The sequence below is a fragment of the Dermacentor silvarum genome, chromosome 4 (assembly GCF_013339745.2).
Source record: "Dermacentor silvarum isolate Dsil-2018 chromosome 4, BIME_Dsil_1.4, whole genome shotgun sequence".
In the NCBI taxonomy this organism is placed as follows: Eukaryota; Metazoa; Arthropoda; class Arachnida; order Ixodida; family Ixodidae; genus Dermacentor; species Dermacentor silvarum.
The window spans coordinates 77,033,250-77,051,086 of NC_051157.2; the positions used below are offsets into that span (position 1 = coordinate 77,033,250).

A 17,837-nucleotide genomic window follows, 5' to 3' on the forward strand; every position below is an offset into this window, starting at 1 on the left:
TATCTCCACACGGCTCTGACCTTTATGCGCCGTGCATTCGCCGCTCAGTTTCCGTTGGAGCGATAGACCGCACGTACCTTCGCCGCTGCGGCGTATGCGCTTGCTGCCAGCGTTTTGACAGTCGTTGTCTGCAGTCATTCAGTGTGATCTATTCATGTTTGTTTGTGCGCGCTCACACCACGCTTGTTCATTCAGTTAGTAATAGTCGGGCCACATTTTCCAACGCACGCTACACATGCAATGCTGCCCCGATCGGCAGTGCAGCGCTACAGGTGTGTCCCTTCGCACGCGCTGCCCACGGGAAGCGCTTCTCATCAACACCACCGTTTCACACGCGCATTCTCGTGGTCATCGAGTCTCTCTTCATGTCGGTCTACTTACGCCGAAGCACACCTGCTTACTTAATCAGCTCATGTTTACTACAATTCATATTGCTACCAAAGCCGCTCACCTTACTTCGTATGACATTGTTGCGTTGCTATCGCATTCATTGCTTCGCCCTTAGGGCGAAACTGTGACATTTTTTTTATCCGCACTGCATACTTTAATGACATGTCTCGGATTAGAAAAATGGAGACTACATCTTGAAAAAAAAAACTTTTTTTTTCATAAATACAGAATTACTTTTCTCCCATGTTTTTATTGGGCGACGATCCTTTTGTCCGACGTGAACGTATTTTCGTACGCTTAACAACCACAGAAACCCTAACCAATTGAGAACTGTCGGTCACTTTTTGCTTCTAAGCATTTTTACTCAGTCATATACACACCGATCTTATTTCATATTAATTAACAATTAACTGAACCGCTTGTACAAGCATGCGTCTGGCGCATTATAGCCTGCACAGCTGCTGCGCAAAGTTAAAAAAATAAAATCCAATTAAATCAGTGAGTTGCGCTAATGTCAAGAAAGCATTGGGAGGACTGCTCGCACGCGCGCCTGCACGAGCGAAGGCGACGCATCATCGCACGGGAGCATCAAACGAGACCTTTACCCATTTAAAAGGGCGCGGCAGTCTGAAACAGCTGCCGGCGCCGGCGGCGGCCGCGATATAAAGGAGGCAGACGAAAATATGCGAGGAAGGGCGGTGGTATAGAATCCGTGGCGGGAAATTGCGAAGGCCGTCGTGCATTTTGACGATCGCGAATGCGCGCCGGCAGTTTCCTTGGCCGCCGGCTGTTTTTTTTCTTTACGGCTCTTTGTGTGCCGCAGTCTGGGGCAACTGAGTGAGAAAAAGCATGTCCGGCCTCCTTCCTATTCACCTCACCCGCCACTTGTCGTTGACCCCTGCGTATTGGCTCGTTGTTTCGCTCGTTCGTCAACCACCAAAATGTTCCGGCAGCTCCGGATACAAGCGCCTTGGGGCCGTCAAACCCCGTGTTTTATTTCTCTCGCTCGAAGCGGAGGGGCGCGCACTCGGACACGCCTGCCGTGTGCCTCATTCGCGTTCTCATTCCCTCTCTCTTTGTCTCACGCATTCACTCACTCATTTTCTCTCGGAACTCGGATTCTCTTACACTTTCGTTCACTCAGAAGACCGACCGGCGTGCTCACGCTCGCGTCCGTAACTTATCCAGGACGCTTTCAAGCTCGTTTGCATCGAGAGACCGCGCGCTGATACGCGTAACCGCACCAACGCAGGCGGGAGTGTTTCGTTTATTCTTCTTTCGGCGAGTTTTTGCTGGCTGTGCAAGAGAATCTTACCACTTGGGGGGGGGGGGGGGGGGGGGTAATGACTAATTCTTGCCCATTCAAGCGCTGCATTTGAGTTAGTAGAATGGGTGGTGATAAATAGTTCCACTGTTGCGAGTGCAGATGCTCTCGACTTCCGCTCCATCGTATACACAGTAAAGTTTACCTGGGTGACGCATATACGTATATGGTACGGGATCCGCCTTCACCCGCCGACATTTATTATGTTTTTTCTTTTCGTTTTTTTTTCTTTTTTCATCTTTGCCGGTGAATCTGTCGCGTAACCGCAAGCTGTTATTTAGGCGTGAATCTTGCGCTGTCACGAATTTCTCCCTTGCGTCGCGTAGCTCGCGTTTTAATAAAAACGCGGCGGAAATTCACTTGCATGCTGCGTCACTGCTCGACCCCTTTATTCTGAGAACATGCGACTCATATGTGTCAGAACTTTTTGATTGCGACCAACTTTACTAACCCAACCTCTTTAGTCTCACGCACACGCACTCTCTCTATCCCTCCTTTCTATTTAACTTCACCATCAGTCTTGGAGACCATTTTCTTTTCCAGTGTGGTGTGTCTGTATATATGTCTCCCGGAGTAAAACGCGCTTTGCTGTTTTTATATCCCACATTTCCGCCGACATAAACACGGAAAAGTTGACTTTTTTTTTTCTCTTCTCACTTCGCTGACGCATGTGCGCATCAGAAAATGAGCCTTTGTGTGAAACGATGAAAACAGACTTTACTCATGACCAAGCGCCGTCGAACTACGACGGTGCTCGATCGAGATACCGGACTTCTGCTTGCTGACTGTAATTTCTCGAAGAACAATCAAGATCGCCGAGTGCAACTGTACATGTGGTCGCGAGCTCCCTCGTGCCGTCATAGAAGAGTGTCTGCTCGTTTTTGGAGCGCCACATAGGTAGCGGTAAGTATTGAGCGTATAATTGTTCCAGCGTTCATCGACTGCGTGAATGTTACACGGCATGCGTTTTGTTGGCTAGAAGGTACACCGGGGGTGTTGGTGTCGTCTGCGCATGGGCTCACCTTGAAGTGCTGTTTTATTTTTTGTGGGTGTGTGCGTGTCGGGACAGTGCCACAATCCGTTCGTTACCTTAACGTGTCGCCTATTGGTTTCATTGCGGGATATATGACTGCCTTTACAGGAAGGTAATCCATCTGCACTATAGGCAGGATTTGGGTGTATAGACCGCGGTTTCGGGGGCCGTCGCAGATTTGCATTTTATAGACGCTTGGCGTTTGAGCCGCGGATGGATCTGTGGCACCCTGTACACGATGCAACAGCATGAAACCTTTTGGCGCGGTACTCTTCGGTCGATAACTTTCGGGGTCACGACTTTCAGTTCAAATTGATCCGCGCAGCCGCCGGGAATGGATTTGACGAAAGGAGTGTTATTTTCGCTTCGGATATATATCTGTCGATGTATTGACAGAAAGCCCGTCGCTCCAGTCGCCCGTCGAAGCTACGCTATATATATATATATATATATATATATATATATATATATATATATATATATATATATATATATATATACGTCACGCAAACGTGAAAGCATAATCCCCGAAAGTTATCGATGCAGCATACCGGCCCTCGTAGAATCTCTTCCTCTGTCACTGTCTGGACTTGGGCTATACATATCAGTGCTGTTCATTATTATTATTATTTTTTTTTTTGGTGTGACTATGAGTGCACTGCCTACCCTACACCCTATCGCACTCACTGCGCACAGTGGTTGGCGGGTGCGTATCACTTTGGCTGCACGAACACTCTAGTGTTGCTCATGGCAAACATGCGTGTGCATTAATATTTTTCTTTTATTCCAGCTATTAGTGAGTTCTCTGGTGTTCTCGCACGTTTATCTGTACGCAGAGGCAGATGCCTTCCTTTTCTCGCGTAGGACTCTAAACCCGGCACGAATCGCTAACCCCTGTGCGCTGCGCTGACTGACGCGCTCCCTTCGGTTGACTGCGAGGGCGCGGGATCGACTCCCTGTGCGATCCTTCCGTGCCGTGTTGCATCCGCGAGCGAACGCAATGTCGTAGCCGCTGCGGAGCTTAAACGCGGTCACGCCGGCAAACGAACCAGTGGCTTTAGCGCAGCTTTCCGCGTCTCTGATTGCTGAAACCTCTGCATATTTAAGCGTAGTACAGTATTAAGTAATTGGTTGTTTTGTTGTAATTGGGGTGGAAAGGAAGACGTGAAAGAAAAATTAATGTCTTACCGCGCTGTAACTGTCCAACTGAATACAGCTGACATCTGAACGACGGAAATAGGAGTAAAGGAAAAGGGAGTGAAGATAGCGTATAGGATAGCAGATAGTAAGGGAGGCTGTTGTACGCTTAATGTACAGTTCGCGGCTAAGTAATGCAATAACATGGATTCATTGACTATACTTGTGTATATATTGATATTATTTGAAGCGGCAATATGGGAACTTTATGGATCCGTCAGACCAACGTGGAAATACTCCGGCTTTCCACGAAAACTGCACACCCGCTAGGGAACGCAGTCGCTTCGGTGGGTTCCGTTCGGGGAGGGGCATGCCTGACGTGACCTCCCCGAACGCATAGTGAGTATTGGCTGCTCGCGTGCCGCGCGTACAGGGGTATGGGATTAACGGCAGCGCTTCCCACGCCTGTCTTTGGGCGATGGGCGAAGCTAACGGAGCGTGCAGGAGTCCGTTCCACAAGGGGTTGAGACTCGTGCCGGGGTTAGTCCGGCGGAGAAGGTGTACACATCACCGGGCGGCGTCACGAAGGTCTTGCGCACGCGGCCAACCACTGAATCTATTGATCGGGAACGGCAGGTTTCAGCCTTGGCCTAGCTAGCCCCGTTGCTTTCAGTATACTTGCCTGCCGAGTCGAGAGGCAAGTGCCTGTTCATGAATATTCGGCGTCTACCCCTTTTTGCCAACGAGGGCGCGCTGTCGTCTCTATCTATCTATCTATCTATCTATCTATCTATCTATCTATCTATCTATCTATCTATCTATCTATCTATCTATCTATCTATCTATCTATCTATCTATCTATCTATCTATCTATCTATCTATCTATCTATCTATCTATCTATCTATCTATCTATCTATCTATCTAATCTAATCTCATCATCCTGTCAGTCAGCGATAAGCACCTGCCCTTTTTCAAGATTGTTCTAGCAAACATCCGTGGCGTCTTTTTTTAGGGAAAAAGAGAATGAATTGAAATACTTTCCGTCCTAGGGGTAGTTTTCTAGGCAGCTTCAAGTTCCGCCGTATTGTCAAGTTTGCCATCTTGGTAGCTCTGATTGACTGAGAAGGATGGCTACAGCTTCTCTGATCGGTTGAAGACGCCAACACGGCGACCGCGGGTTCTTTCGAAAAAAAAAAAAAAGCGGAAAGGAACTTTTCATCGTTTGAGGTAATGTGCCGCTTTTAGCGCGATGCCGTCCCTTATCTGACGCCGCCCGACTGATGTCTGTGGTTGGGTCAGCACGCATGTATTGGATTGTTGGTATAGACTTGCTGTGTGCGGCATGTGGTGGGGGTTGTAACCGCACACACACATGCACGGAGGTGCTGCTGCATGGCTTCTCTTCGTTGTTGGCCGCTGGCCCTTTGCAGGCGGCACGAACGACGCTGGCAAATACACTAACCCTCTGTACGCCCAGCCCTTCGGAGACTCCAGCTTCGAGTCGCTCGAGGCCGAGAACACGCAGCTCACAGGTAAACCATTCGCCAAGACCCCGCATGTATTGTACGCATTACTATACTATGCTCCCAACGCTTTTGTAAAAGTTCATCCTTCCCTGCCTTTTTTTTTTCTTCTTCCCCCCCCCCCCCCCCCCCCCTTCTTTGTGTTGCGAGCATGCATGCTTGCTTCCTGTTCGCGGACTCCACATATAGTGAGCCGCCTTGGCCTCTCTCGCGTAAGCTTCATTTTTGCCGATGGACCACTGCCCATACGGGCCGTATATTTTGTAAGAATACCGGTTCCATACGTATACCGCCTCTTTCCCGAATTATCCACAGAGTTTACGAATGTTGTGTCAAGTTTTACGAAAGATAAATTCTGTTCACGAAAGTGTTTTAAGCTGTTGAAACATGGGGCAGCGCAAGATCGCGGAAAACGCACGCAAGAAAGAAAAAATTAAAAAAAAAAACATTTTTTTTATGGTACCTGCGCCGCCCTCTTGTGGCAACGCAACCAAATGGGTATACTTGCTCCGAGTAAGTTCATTCCAACAATTAAGTTGCTGAAGCAGCCGAAGTCGGCGGCGAAAGGCATGGAAAAGTTACTGTGATCTAGAAACAATGTGCGCATTGTTTGTCAATCTCTGCTGATCCAAGTATGCTGCTGCTTGTGCGCTGCATGTAAAGGTAAATCGTGTTTGCTGAAATACGTCTATATATATATATATATATATATATATATATACACGTCCTACATGCATTTCCGCTCCCTGCGTCTGTCGTTGTCATATCTTACGAATTTTAAAGTTCACCGATTGGCAGGCATATAATTTAATTTGTCTCATATCATCCGTCCCTTCGTGTGGCCGATCGCGGCGATAATGGTGGCGCCCGAGCCAGTGACGGAGGGGGGAAAAATAAATAAGGAAACGGAAAAGAGGCCTTTAGCGCCCAAAGGGAATTTGAGGCCTGCGCTGGCTTATCGCCTGGCGGGTTGGCCCAGTGGGCGTGGCGCTCTACTGCTGAGCACGAGGTCAAGGCTTCGATTCCCTGTACCACTTTGTCTTCCCGCATGCTATATCCCTCATATGGACCTGACCGATAGCAATGCTGCTTGGCTTCGGTAATCTAACGAGAATGCCCGTAATCATGCATTGCACGAACGATGGCAGTGCTGGGTGCCGCCAGGTCCTTGCCCTTTACGTGCACGGAATTCGCCCTGTGAGCGAATAGTAGTTGCCCCGATCCCTGCTCGTGCAACCTGGTTTTGAGCATTACTTCGGATGCAGCGCAGGTGACGTTGAAAATCAGTCTCTCCAATAGAGAAGTCAGTGACGCCTTTGTGACGTCATTGCTTTCGCAATATTCATGTATATTTCTGTCCCTTTTGTACAGGCAATGTCCGCAAAACCTTGCAGGTCATCGTTTGCTTTTGAGTGCGTTGTAATTTCTTTTTAAATGAAAGAACAATTAACGTGTCTCAGCCGGCCTGACGTCTGTATGAAGTCAAGGCTGGCGCGAGAACTTCAAAAGGTGGCGTTGCCAGCAGTCTTTCGTCTTTGCGTATTCTACGGCAAATGAAGCTGTTTCTCGCCGTATAAGGCTACCCTAGCTGCTTGCAGCTCAAGAAGTGTGATTTATACCAACTTATGGTTAATGGGATGTGCACAAGTTAATCACGACCGCAATAATCTTAGCATACATTTCTCCACCTTACGCTGGATGCATCTGCCATATATGGGTGAATGAAAGCAGGTAGAAGATATCTTGTTTGTGTTTTGAACTCCCAGGAACCAGGCTGACTGAGAATGTCGGAGCTGTTGAAATCGACGTTATCGTAACGTCGGTCGTATGAACAAAATGTATATCTGACGTCGCGTTCTTCTGTGTGCCGCTAAGCCACCGTAACGGAAGCGTGCTGCGGATAAACCGTAGATAAGCTTACTTATGGAGGTTATCGGACGCTTTTGCTGGGGTTTTTTTCCGCACCCTCCACACCACGCTGTGAGAGGTTAGGTGATTGCCGTAGACACATGTGCCGACGTGTCGCTGACCGGTTCCGGCAGCTGCGCGGCGTTTTCCTTGCCGTTCTAGCTCCTTATTGCCAAAAAATACGAGTGGGCTCCGATCCACGCTCTGAAAGTGGTCGGCCGGCGAAGCTGTGGTATCACCTCATCCGATAGACCAGTGGGACGTAACCTCGAACTGAGTCCTGCCGAGCCTGAGCACGACGCCGTTGTGCATATTGACGTTACCGTTTCCGTCGCCGCTCGTGTTCACGTTGCTCTTCGGGAGTCCTAACTAAGCGTCGCCTTTCCATAGCGCTATCACAACATAAATAAAATCAGTTTGCTAGGCGGGTTCTGTGTAGTGACGTCACTCCCATGCTTCGTATGCTACAGTTGCCGCTTCCTGGCAAATGCAGCGTATGCATGCAATGTTTACCGGGAAACGCTTGCGGCGAACGTAATATATCGTCGACGGAGACGAAGAAATTCCGGGATCCTAGTCATATATACACAGCTTCGCTATAAAAATATTGTGCAGAAACCATCGACGATGATTGTCAGTGTAAGCGAACAGCCGAATGCTTTACTAAATGAATGATGCACTTGACGGCGTGTATTTGTTGCAGTGAGGACATTCGGGTATAGCGTTTGTTGTTTCGTTGCGTTATTATTCCGCAGAGGACTCGGCCGTTAACAACTGTAAGCGGTAGTATAGGTGGACAGCACGTGCGTCTCCGAGAGCTATAATAATTGACGTTCGGTAACGATCGGGTCCTGCGAGTCGGTTACGCGAACGCGCCCTTTGCCATCGGCGCCTTCCAACCTCCGAACACGACAACGGGCGAAAGAGCCAAAGAAAGCCATTCGCCTTAAAACGTTAATTTGCACCACCATTAGACGGGGCTTCGGCAGGTGTCTCTTTCTGCCTGTGCAGTTAATTGTGGCTTATACGTAGCGGCGTCGCAGAGCTCCTGTTCACAAACACGAAGGACGCTTGCAAGTTCACCGGATCTTTATTGCGTCTAGCAGCCAGTCGTTCTCGCAACTACGCTGGTTGACGGCAACTTCATGATACCCGCCGCGGGATATATAGCTTAGTGGGCATTGCGCTGCTGAAAAGAACGCTTGCCTACTTAGATTTAGGTGCACGTTAAATAACTCCCAGGTGGTCAAAATTAATCCGGAGTCTATACGGCGTGCCTCATAATCGGATCGGGGATTTGGCACGTAAAACCCCACAATTTTAAACAGTTTTCTTACAGCTTCGTGGCGTCGCAGTTGAGAGAAATTTCAGCCCGGAAATAGGGCGCAGTAAGTATCGTTCCATGCGTTAAAATTAAACGTACACTTAGGTTATTAGTGTAATGTTACATTAATCTTAGGGTTAAGTTAATCTTCGAATGCTGGTAATTGTGTGTTCCCCTATATGCGAGGTCGCGCATTACTGGGGGAAAAAAAAGGGAAGAAAATCTGAACCCGGCGATCATGCACTCCTTTGCTGTTTATTTCTGGTTCCCTTTTAGATATTCAGTGGTGGCACAAACCTGCAGTCGGTTTCAGCGGTACTTCTACATTCACGTGACGTTGCATCTTTCGCACCCGTTGACAGCGTACCGCTACGAGCATTCAATCTAGACTGCTAAAGTTAGGGAGACAGAGAGAGAAGCTTCCCGGTGAAAAAAAAGAAAAAAAAAAGAAAAGGTGCTCATTCGGCGTAATTTGCCCACCTTCCACTCAGCAGGGAATTGGACGGAGAAGAAAGACCCTAGTAGAAGTCGAGCAGAAAAAAAAAATAACAACAATAAAGAGAAAAAGGTGTGTGTTTCGTGATCTTAGCGACAGCGGCAGAGTTTCATAGGTGATTCTAGACGTTTCAGTCCTGGTCATCTCTTCACTGCATTGTGCACAAACGACGCGAGTGAAAGCAGTGCTGACAGGCAGTCTACAAGTGTCATTCGCCACATCCGCTTCCGCCATTGTTCAGGAACTTAGGAGCGATGGCTCCCTAATCGGAACTGATGTAAGCTGGCGTTGCTTGTGGCTTCCTGATTGGAAGCCTATACAGCATTGAACGACTTGAAAGTTATGGGTTACATTTAAACCAGTGTGGCTCTGCACATTTGCGAATTTTACATGGCGCTATGCTACATCAGCGCTCCCCCTTGGTAACCCGCAAGACCTATACGTGTTCGGATGTGTAACGTCACGCGAGTGGGTAACCGGCCATTCGTTTAGTCATTTAGTCGATTGGGAAATCCGGTGACGGAGCGGCGACGTTTAATTCGCTCCTGCTTCCATCTCGGCGCCCTTGGCAGTGTAAGCGTCGGCCCTCCTAGCGTGACATCAGGTCTCCGAGAACGCTGCGTCTCCGGTCCATAGGCTTTGCTTGCATTTGTATCGGTATCTTGGCAGCTAGAGGGAACAAGACCTGCCGATTCGAAAGTTGGCAACGCAACTACGAGGAAGATCTTGGTGCCAAGAGCTCGAGGAGAGAATGCGTAAGTAAGCGTTAGAAGATGAAGAAATTAATGAAAAAAATTAATGAAAAACGCCTCCCCTTGTAGAAATGAACACCCGAACAGAAATATTCTGTAACGAGCCAAAACCCGCGTATGTCGGGGCGGAAAAGCCTTTTTTCTTCGCAAAAAGTTTGTAGCTGGTATTTTATGTGTGAACTTAATAAAACTATCCCTGATACAACGCAACTCAGTGATCAAACCTCCGGATTTTGTTAATGTTAAGTAGATTGTACTTAGTTTGACCTGCATCGCAAATGAGGCAAAAGAAATAAACTGCGTGCTATTCAACCTGCGCTTTCTCTCCCGCGATTTTGTAGGTATGTATTGCTGATAGACTTTCATTTTATGAATTGCTGCCCAACATTGGAAGCTGGGCTCGCATTTAAAAAAAAAAGTGTGTGTGTGTGTGTGTGTGTGTGTGTGTGTGTGTGTGTGTGTGTGTGTGTGTGTGTGTGTGTGTGTGTGTGTGTGTGTGTGTGTGTGTGTGAGAGAGAGAGAGAGAGAGAGAGAGAACTCCAAACCTGTTTGTTACAGCAAATGCCGCAACACGATCATGTTATAGTGAATTAAGGCGGCCGTATATATAATGTCAAGAGTGCACTAGAACATATTCTAATACACTCTAGTTAACAGCACCTTGAGAAATAAAAAGCTTTGTTTAATCGGCCAGATATTACATTTCTCACATTTTCAGTGATTTCCTTGTGCGCTCACTCCTCACGTTTGCACTTGGCGCTTAATGAACACTTTCATTTGAGTTAATTCAAAAGATAACGAGGCGCGCTTTCTCCGGGCTCGGGAAGCTTCGACTGGATAATGCAGCGCCCCATCAACAGGAACGCCAAACTTGGTTGCCTCCTTTATTCTCATCAGCAGCGTATAATTCCTCGCCTATATACCGTGATCGTTGTTACCAGACAGCATAGGATGGAAGAGAAGGTACATCTAGCATTCTCCGACGGCGAAGTGATGATAAATTAACACGGTTAGAACCTTAGAAGATTGATGTATGTTAACTGGTTCGGCCAGCGTAACTCGGTACAGATTCTACACATACGCGAATCGGATATGTCGTCTCCGTCAAGCTGTGCTGGCAGTGAGACCATTTGAATTTAAACTTTTTCAAAGGCGAAGTAGGCACAATAGGCTGGCAAGCTTGACAGGGCCTCCAATCCCCACACATTTCCTGCACGGTGCAGAAGTATGCGTACAGACGTCCGTACTGTTGCTCAGAGCGCCATGCAGAACGCCGCGCTGCAAACCAAATAAGTGTAACACTATAATTCAGCTAGTAATATAGGTTCAAGGCACCGATCTGAACACTGTGTGACTTACGCGGCCCAGGTGACAACCGTTTGTTGCAATTAGTCTTTCGAGCCAAGCAGCCACTAAAGCATATCGCTTCCTTCTCCTCGAACGGCAGTGCTCGAGCGCTCCAGGCAAGAGTGTGGTGCGGACATCTGAATGTACAGCGGTGCAATGCATACAACTCTGTCGTACTAGGTCGAGGACCTCCGCCGTTCGCACCACGTGCCTCTCCGCTGGCGAAACGCGGTGATCTCAGCTTGTGACAGCATCGCTCGAAAGTCGTGTGACTCTGTCACTGCCGTGTACACACCGCTGCTGCACTGACAGGAGAGCGCGGGACTCTGCGTGCCGGTCTGTTGTAAGGGCGGCGCGGCTCCGAAACAAGCGGCGTGTAATCTCGCCTGTAGGGCGGAGCCGTCTACCGTAACGCACGTCGCTCCAATAGCTCCCCCCGCCCCCTTTTTTCAAGTTCTATCGTTGTTTTGCCGTTATCAGGCGTTCAATGCCGGTTGTGCCCTTGTTTGTCGATTTCGATGGGCCGCTCGGCGTGGTGGTTACCGAGATTATCTCTCAACGGCTAGCTGTCTTTTTGTGCATTGTTTGCGAGCCTAATGGCCCCGCCCCGCTGAAACGAAACTCGGAAGAATAAAGAAAGTACGTCGTTGATGGGGAAGTGAGTGCCTAAATAAAGGAGACGAAAATCTCAATGCTCGACATTTATGTCTAAAACGTCGAGCGTTGTTGGTGTTACTGTGGTTCCAAATTATAATATATTTTAAAAGAATGTGATTGTGCTTTACTTAAATTTTCGCGGCTTATTTTGTGCATAACCGAAGAGTCGCTCGCTAATTCTGCGGAGCTGTCAAGTTCAGAATGTATTGCTGCAGAGTCTCAATTTCAACGCTTGCCTATTCGATATGTTGCGCGCCCTACTTCACAGTTGTCCAGGTCATTGTCACGACACTCTCCTTTTCGGTCTCGGTAGCTTGTATGTAGCGCGCAATTAATCCCTTTGATGACGTTCGTCAACGTATACGCAGCATTGATCGCTTTGCAGTAGTTTCATTGTGTCCAACAATTTCGCGCTAATCACTTGGGCTAAGCCTCGGTACAGATAGCGCAAGCCCAGTGCACTTCAATCCATGACGTCATGGTATACCTTGTCCGACTGCCATAGAATCTTGGGGACGTTCCCGAGTAAGCCGCGGTGATTTTGACGTCACCGCTCTCGTCACGCCGGCTCGACAGTGGAAATTTCGGTCCAAGTAGCGGTGACGTAATAAAGCAGAGTGCACGGGCCTGCTATCTAGGAGGCGTTGGCTAAGTGGACAGCCGCAGATAAGTCGTTGATATCAAATCAGGACGCAGTCGTCTAATGTAGCGAATTTTCCCTCACCCTTCAGCGCAAGACATTCCAACGAGATTGTCGAACTGCAGCTGTTGCGTACGCGGGGCGTAACAGCCGGCGAGGGCTGCAGCAGTTCCGCTACCAGCTCCGATTGACCAAAGTTAACGAAAAGAACGGCTCTCTGTAACCGAATTGGGCATTCATTGCGTCTATTGTGACCACAGTAAGGACGCTCACGTTCCTACCACTTCCGGTCGAGCGAGTTTCGTTTAACACCAGTGTCCATGATATGGCAGCCAAATTACAAGCCTTAGTTTCGGTTGCATGCTGATGGCTATAGGCTAATAAAGCAGTACTGGACAGGGTGATGTCCTTTTTCTACCGCGTAGTGTTCTTGGAGATCGGTCCCTCGACGTGGCTCTCACATTCGTCCCCTTCGCTGGAGCGCTGCGTAGAACGGATGTTAGCGAAATGCGCTTGCCGTAAATGTTTGCGTAGTGCTAGTGTATCGTCAATGTGTTTAATTAGTCGGTTGGTTGGTTGTTTAGATAAGAACACGAAATAACCAGTCCTTATATTTCAAGTTTTGTTGAAAAGCATGTGGCAGATCTACGCGTCACATTTCGGAATATTTTACCAGGAAATAATTTTGTACCGATATCCGTCGTACTTTTTTCTTTCTTTTTTTTTTTTTTTTTCGTATCGCAGACCCGTCACTGTTGCTGCTCGCCAGACAGGTCGCGCCGCTTCTCGGCTTCATCCGAATCTCTCGTCAGCTATACGCACGGTCTCCGAGATGATACTGCACTGCGTGTCGCCAGTCTCGGAGGCGCGCACTATCGAGGCGCCAGTCTCGGAGGATACCTGGAAATTACGATTTAGGGGAGGGGAAACTTAACACGAAGCCCATAGTACCACGTTTGATGAGCTGGAGCGAAAAAACTGGAGCTGGAAGAATAATGACTAATTACTATAATTTATAAGTGAGATAACATTTCATTCTTTTTTTCCCCTTAATCTGTAATGGTGTTTGGGCTTTATAAAGCCAGGATTGCTGCACTAGAATTAACTACAACGATTACTCGAGACTGCACATCAGTGTCGCATCTGGTCCATCTCATACAAAGCACCACGAGCGTGCGTAGCTCGGCCATAACCAACTTCCTAAAAAAAAAAAAAAAAAAAAAAAAGAGGGAGGGGGGGGGGTAGCTCGTTATTATTATTCGAGTTTGCGAACCGTATTCTGGAAATATGTTGAACTGTTTTCATTGCCCTCGGAGCCGCCTTAATTCCACGGTCCGTAGTGAAACATACGTCACCGAAAAAAAAAAAAAAAGTTGGGTCACGACCTTCATATCACGTTGGACCTTCAAAACGATATTTTTCGTATCATGAAATTCCCTCGATTATTTAGAAGCGTTAACCTTTGATATCATCCTTCAGGAGACCCCACAGATCATGCGCATTAAGCCTTCACAGGGACACGTGTTGAATCTTTTTATAGTCATCCTCTGTGAAGGCTTTCGTTTACTTCCTTTTTGATTAAGTAGGAAGAATAACTACAGTGCGAATCACGTTTGAGATGCTTCAGAAACACAAACTACATTTTCATCGCCCCGTGCTGCCCTCACAATTGGCTATGGCTGTCTTAAACGTGGAAAAATGATTGTCGCGCTGAATACAATGTACGGCGGTAAAGAAAGACAGAGAGATATACATATATGTTTGCCATGGTTGCACTGTCTTCACTGCATAGCATGATGTGATGCAGTGAAGGTGGGGTACGGAGCAATCTACAAGGCATCTAGGCGGCTTGGGCTTTTGTTTGTTCCGCATTTTTCTGAGTTGGTGCATTTCTTTGCTTTCACTTCCCAGATAGGATTTTTGTGTTCCTGTTATCACTGCGTCAACGGTTCTTTCGAAGCTTCCTTGGCCTCTTCTGTCACATTGGTGCCCGTTTCTACCCGCTATCGACCTGCTTCGAGCGCACTCCTTTCGGACCTCACATCCTGCACCCTTTCCGTACTCTCACGAAAAATATATAATCAGGTCGACTGTGCCGTTTGACTAAATGTTGTGCGCATGCGCATATTAGCAAGCGCTTTAAAGCGCGCTGAAATTTTCAGCACGAGGTCTTTCGGCCGTAGCAATAGCAGTTGCGTTTCGAAATTGCTCGCCGGTATTGGGCGACGTGTGATGCCTACGCCGAGATTCGGTGGACATAGCGACCACGTGCTCTCCAGAGGAATCGTCAACGTGGGAGCCGTTAAGTACGCGTCTTACTTTACCGTCCACAGACCGATATTATACTCAATCACGCTATAGGATCCGAAACCCTGTACACGTAGTAATCCGTAAATAATAATAAAAAAAAAAAGAGTCCCGCACATTGTACGTACAACGTGTTGGTGTTGTAGTGCACCGTTCTGCAAAACTAAGACGAAAGTTTCGCTTACATGACACCGTGCCCCGTGCTTTTACACGATAGGGGACAGGCATCGCCCTCGAACAGAGGAGCCCACGCGTAATCTGCGCACGATCATCGTGACTCGCTACTCAAGGTATCTCATATAGTCGGCGCCGCTCCGCAACCCCGCGCTCAGGGCTCTGGCCCGACCATCTGGGAGCCAAGGCGCGGTCTCTCTCGGTGATTCGGGAGGCGTCGCAGAGGTGGCGCCACGCGCCCACAGGTGTACATCGTTGAGTCTCGAGAGAGAGCGCTGTGCAGAGGTATGTATAAAGCGCCTGTGAGCTCGGATTTTTGTTAATTTATTATTATTTATCTTTATTTCCTTTCCCCCATGCCTATGAGTTGCCATGTAGAGGAGGTCCCGTAAAAGTTGTCTGGTGCCATTTTGTTACTTCTCAATTTTTTTTTCTTTTTTTAATTGAATATGATCCTTATGCCTTTCATGTAATAATGCCTTTTCGCGCTTATTGCGCTTTGTCAGTGGTCGGAGCGACGGTCCGCTCGCGTTATCAACGGGATCAGCCGGCCGTGAGCGGTGGATGATAAGACTAGAGTAGAATAAGTCATAATGCCTCGCTACAAAATCGCGGCCCAGATCGTTGACCCGTCGTGGTGGCTGAGCAGTGGCTATAGCGTTCTGTGGCAGAGCACAAGGTCGCGGGTTCAATTCCTGGCCTCGGCGGGCGCATCTTGACGGGGATGAAATGCAAAAAACGCCCGCGTGTTTAAATTTAGGTGCACGCGTTATAGAAGAGACCCGGGTGGTTAAGACCCGGGTTTCTAATAGTCATAGCGTTGCTTTGGCCGTTAAGTTTACTAAATAAATAAATAAATAAATAAATAAATAAATAAATAAATAAATAAATAAATAAATAAATAAAAGCTTTGACTACTCTACCAACCGTTACGATGGGATGTTCGTCAGCGGGAGGAAGCTAGGTGCTGCGTTTCCATATCCGAGCCGCGTGCGTTATTTTGCGCGCGCGCGCACACACACACACACACACACACACACACACACACACACACACACACACACACACACACACACACACACACACACACACACACATACACATACACACAGTTGTTTTATACACTTCGGGTAGTGCACTTTGCTATCGCAGTGCGCTGGCTGCCCGCTGCTGGGCGACGTGTAAGCGGAACGTATCGCTTTGAAGTGCGTGGATTTGCTCTCGCTGCAGCCTCCCGGTTTCCGTTTCGCGCACTCCGATAGCCGAATTTCGTCGTGCTACAATACCGCGGATAATCGCATTTTTCTAGATCCAAAAGTCGCTGTGGCTTGTACAGCGAGCTCGCTTCAATTTCCCAATTACGATGAGCCCGCTGAAACTACATGCATGTTTAAAAGTTAATTAATGGATCTTTGTTAATTAGCGACTAATTACCCTAAGTTGCCTTAATCGATACAAATTCGCAGGCTGCCTATAATGCGATGCATTCCTATTTAACGACTGGAAGTCATTGCGCAGGAGTTATCCCCTCCACGCATAAGTTTAAGTAATTGATGCATTAGAGCAGCTTTCGCGCGGTTTTCCTGCATCAGAATCGTGCGGAAGGGCATAAATTGACATCGGTCTCTTTCGCTAAAGAATCGACGACTTCGAATAGCGAAGTTTCGAATCGAATAGCAAGGACTGTTCGATTCGAATTTTTAAATATTCGCGCACACCCCTGCTTTATATTTACGTACTTTCGCCTACCGTTTTCTTCCAAGGTGAATTCTGCTAGCGCAGTTAATGGTCTCGAGCGTTCGGACTGGTCGTTCAAAGTCCCTTTCCGCAGCATCGGCACAGTTCCGAGACTTCCTGTCACACCGCATGCCGGACAAACACTGGCAGTGATTGGTTGTCGTGCTACGCCTTCATTGTTCGGTGAATTGCGCGGGGCTCTGCGGTTTCCCGGTTTACAAGCAGAATCGGGAAACGCCGCTCGTCTCTCGTACAATCTCGTATACAATGGAGCATCCGCGTTCGCGCCGCACGGTCGGAAGAATTTGTCAATCGAGCAGCCTTCTCAATTTTCAGGGAGAAAGTTTCGTTTTTCTACATATCCCGAGATAACGTGTTCGATGGGCAGTTTATTCATTTGCAGACGAGACGTGGAACTATGAGAAGAGTCTGATGAGTTCGGATTGGTTACTACCACCTGGGTTTCTCTAACGTGCGCCTAAATATAAGTACATGAGCGGCTTTTTTTTTTTTTTTTTTCAATTTTGCGCTTATCCAAATTCGGCCGCCATAATAGCCATTGAGTTCCCGTGGCGGGAGGACATATGTTCTCTCTCCATGGAACACCTTGTGAATGTGCCGCCACCAGTTGCAACGTATACCCACGTTCACCCACTATGCATTGGCTACAGCAACGGGGAGTCGTTTTTGTGGAACTCCATTCGGCACGCGCCAGAGCACTGCCCAGTTCCCGTGTGTCTCTTGAGTACTCCGATCAAAGCGTCTACACACCGTTTAATGCGTGCCTCTGCGCTATCATTTTGAGACTATAGCTTGCGTTCATTGGTGTCTCGTGTGCATACCGCCACAAGGCAGCCTGCGCTTGGCCGTCACCTTGGCCGTGCCCCTGCCGGGCGATGTCGTGCAGGAACAGGTGTTCGTTCCTCGGGCGCTGCCACGTCGAGCAACCGTGTGTGTAGTCAAGCGCGCTTTGTAGAGAGACAACAGCAGGCGGTATCGAAAAACGCATTCGCTCGGAAACAAAGTGTACGCCAGCAGCAAGGTCTTTCGAGTTGCGGTCGGTCGGTCGGTCGGTTGTTCGTGCATG

The 17,837-nt window shown here is 48.1% G+C and overlaps 1 protein-coding gene across 3 annotated transcripts in view; it reads left to right on the top strand.

Moving 5' to 3' along the window:
• LOC119450285 (H(+)/Cl(-) exchange transporter 4-like) overlaps positions 1-17,837 on the top strand; it is an 81,054-nt gene that overhangs the window by 11,452 nt on the left and 51,765 nt on the right. For 2 of the 3 annotated variants that reach the window (XM_037713704.2, XM_049665779.1), the window contains exon 3: positions 5,316-5,417. The exons of the other annotated variant lie outside the window; for it this stretch is intronic. In XM_037713704.2, the coding sequence (XP_037569632.1) occupies positions 5,316-5,417 (102 nt within the window). The remainder of the gene's footprint in view (positions 1-5,315; positions 5,418-17,837) is intronic. 3 annotated transcript variants of the gene reach the window in all.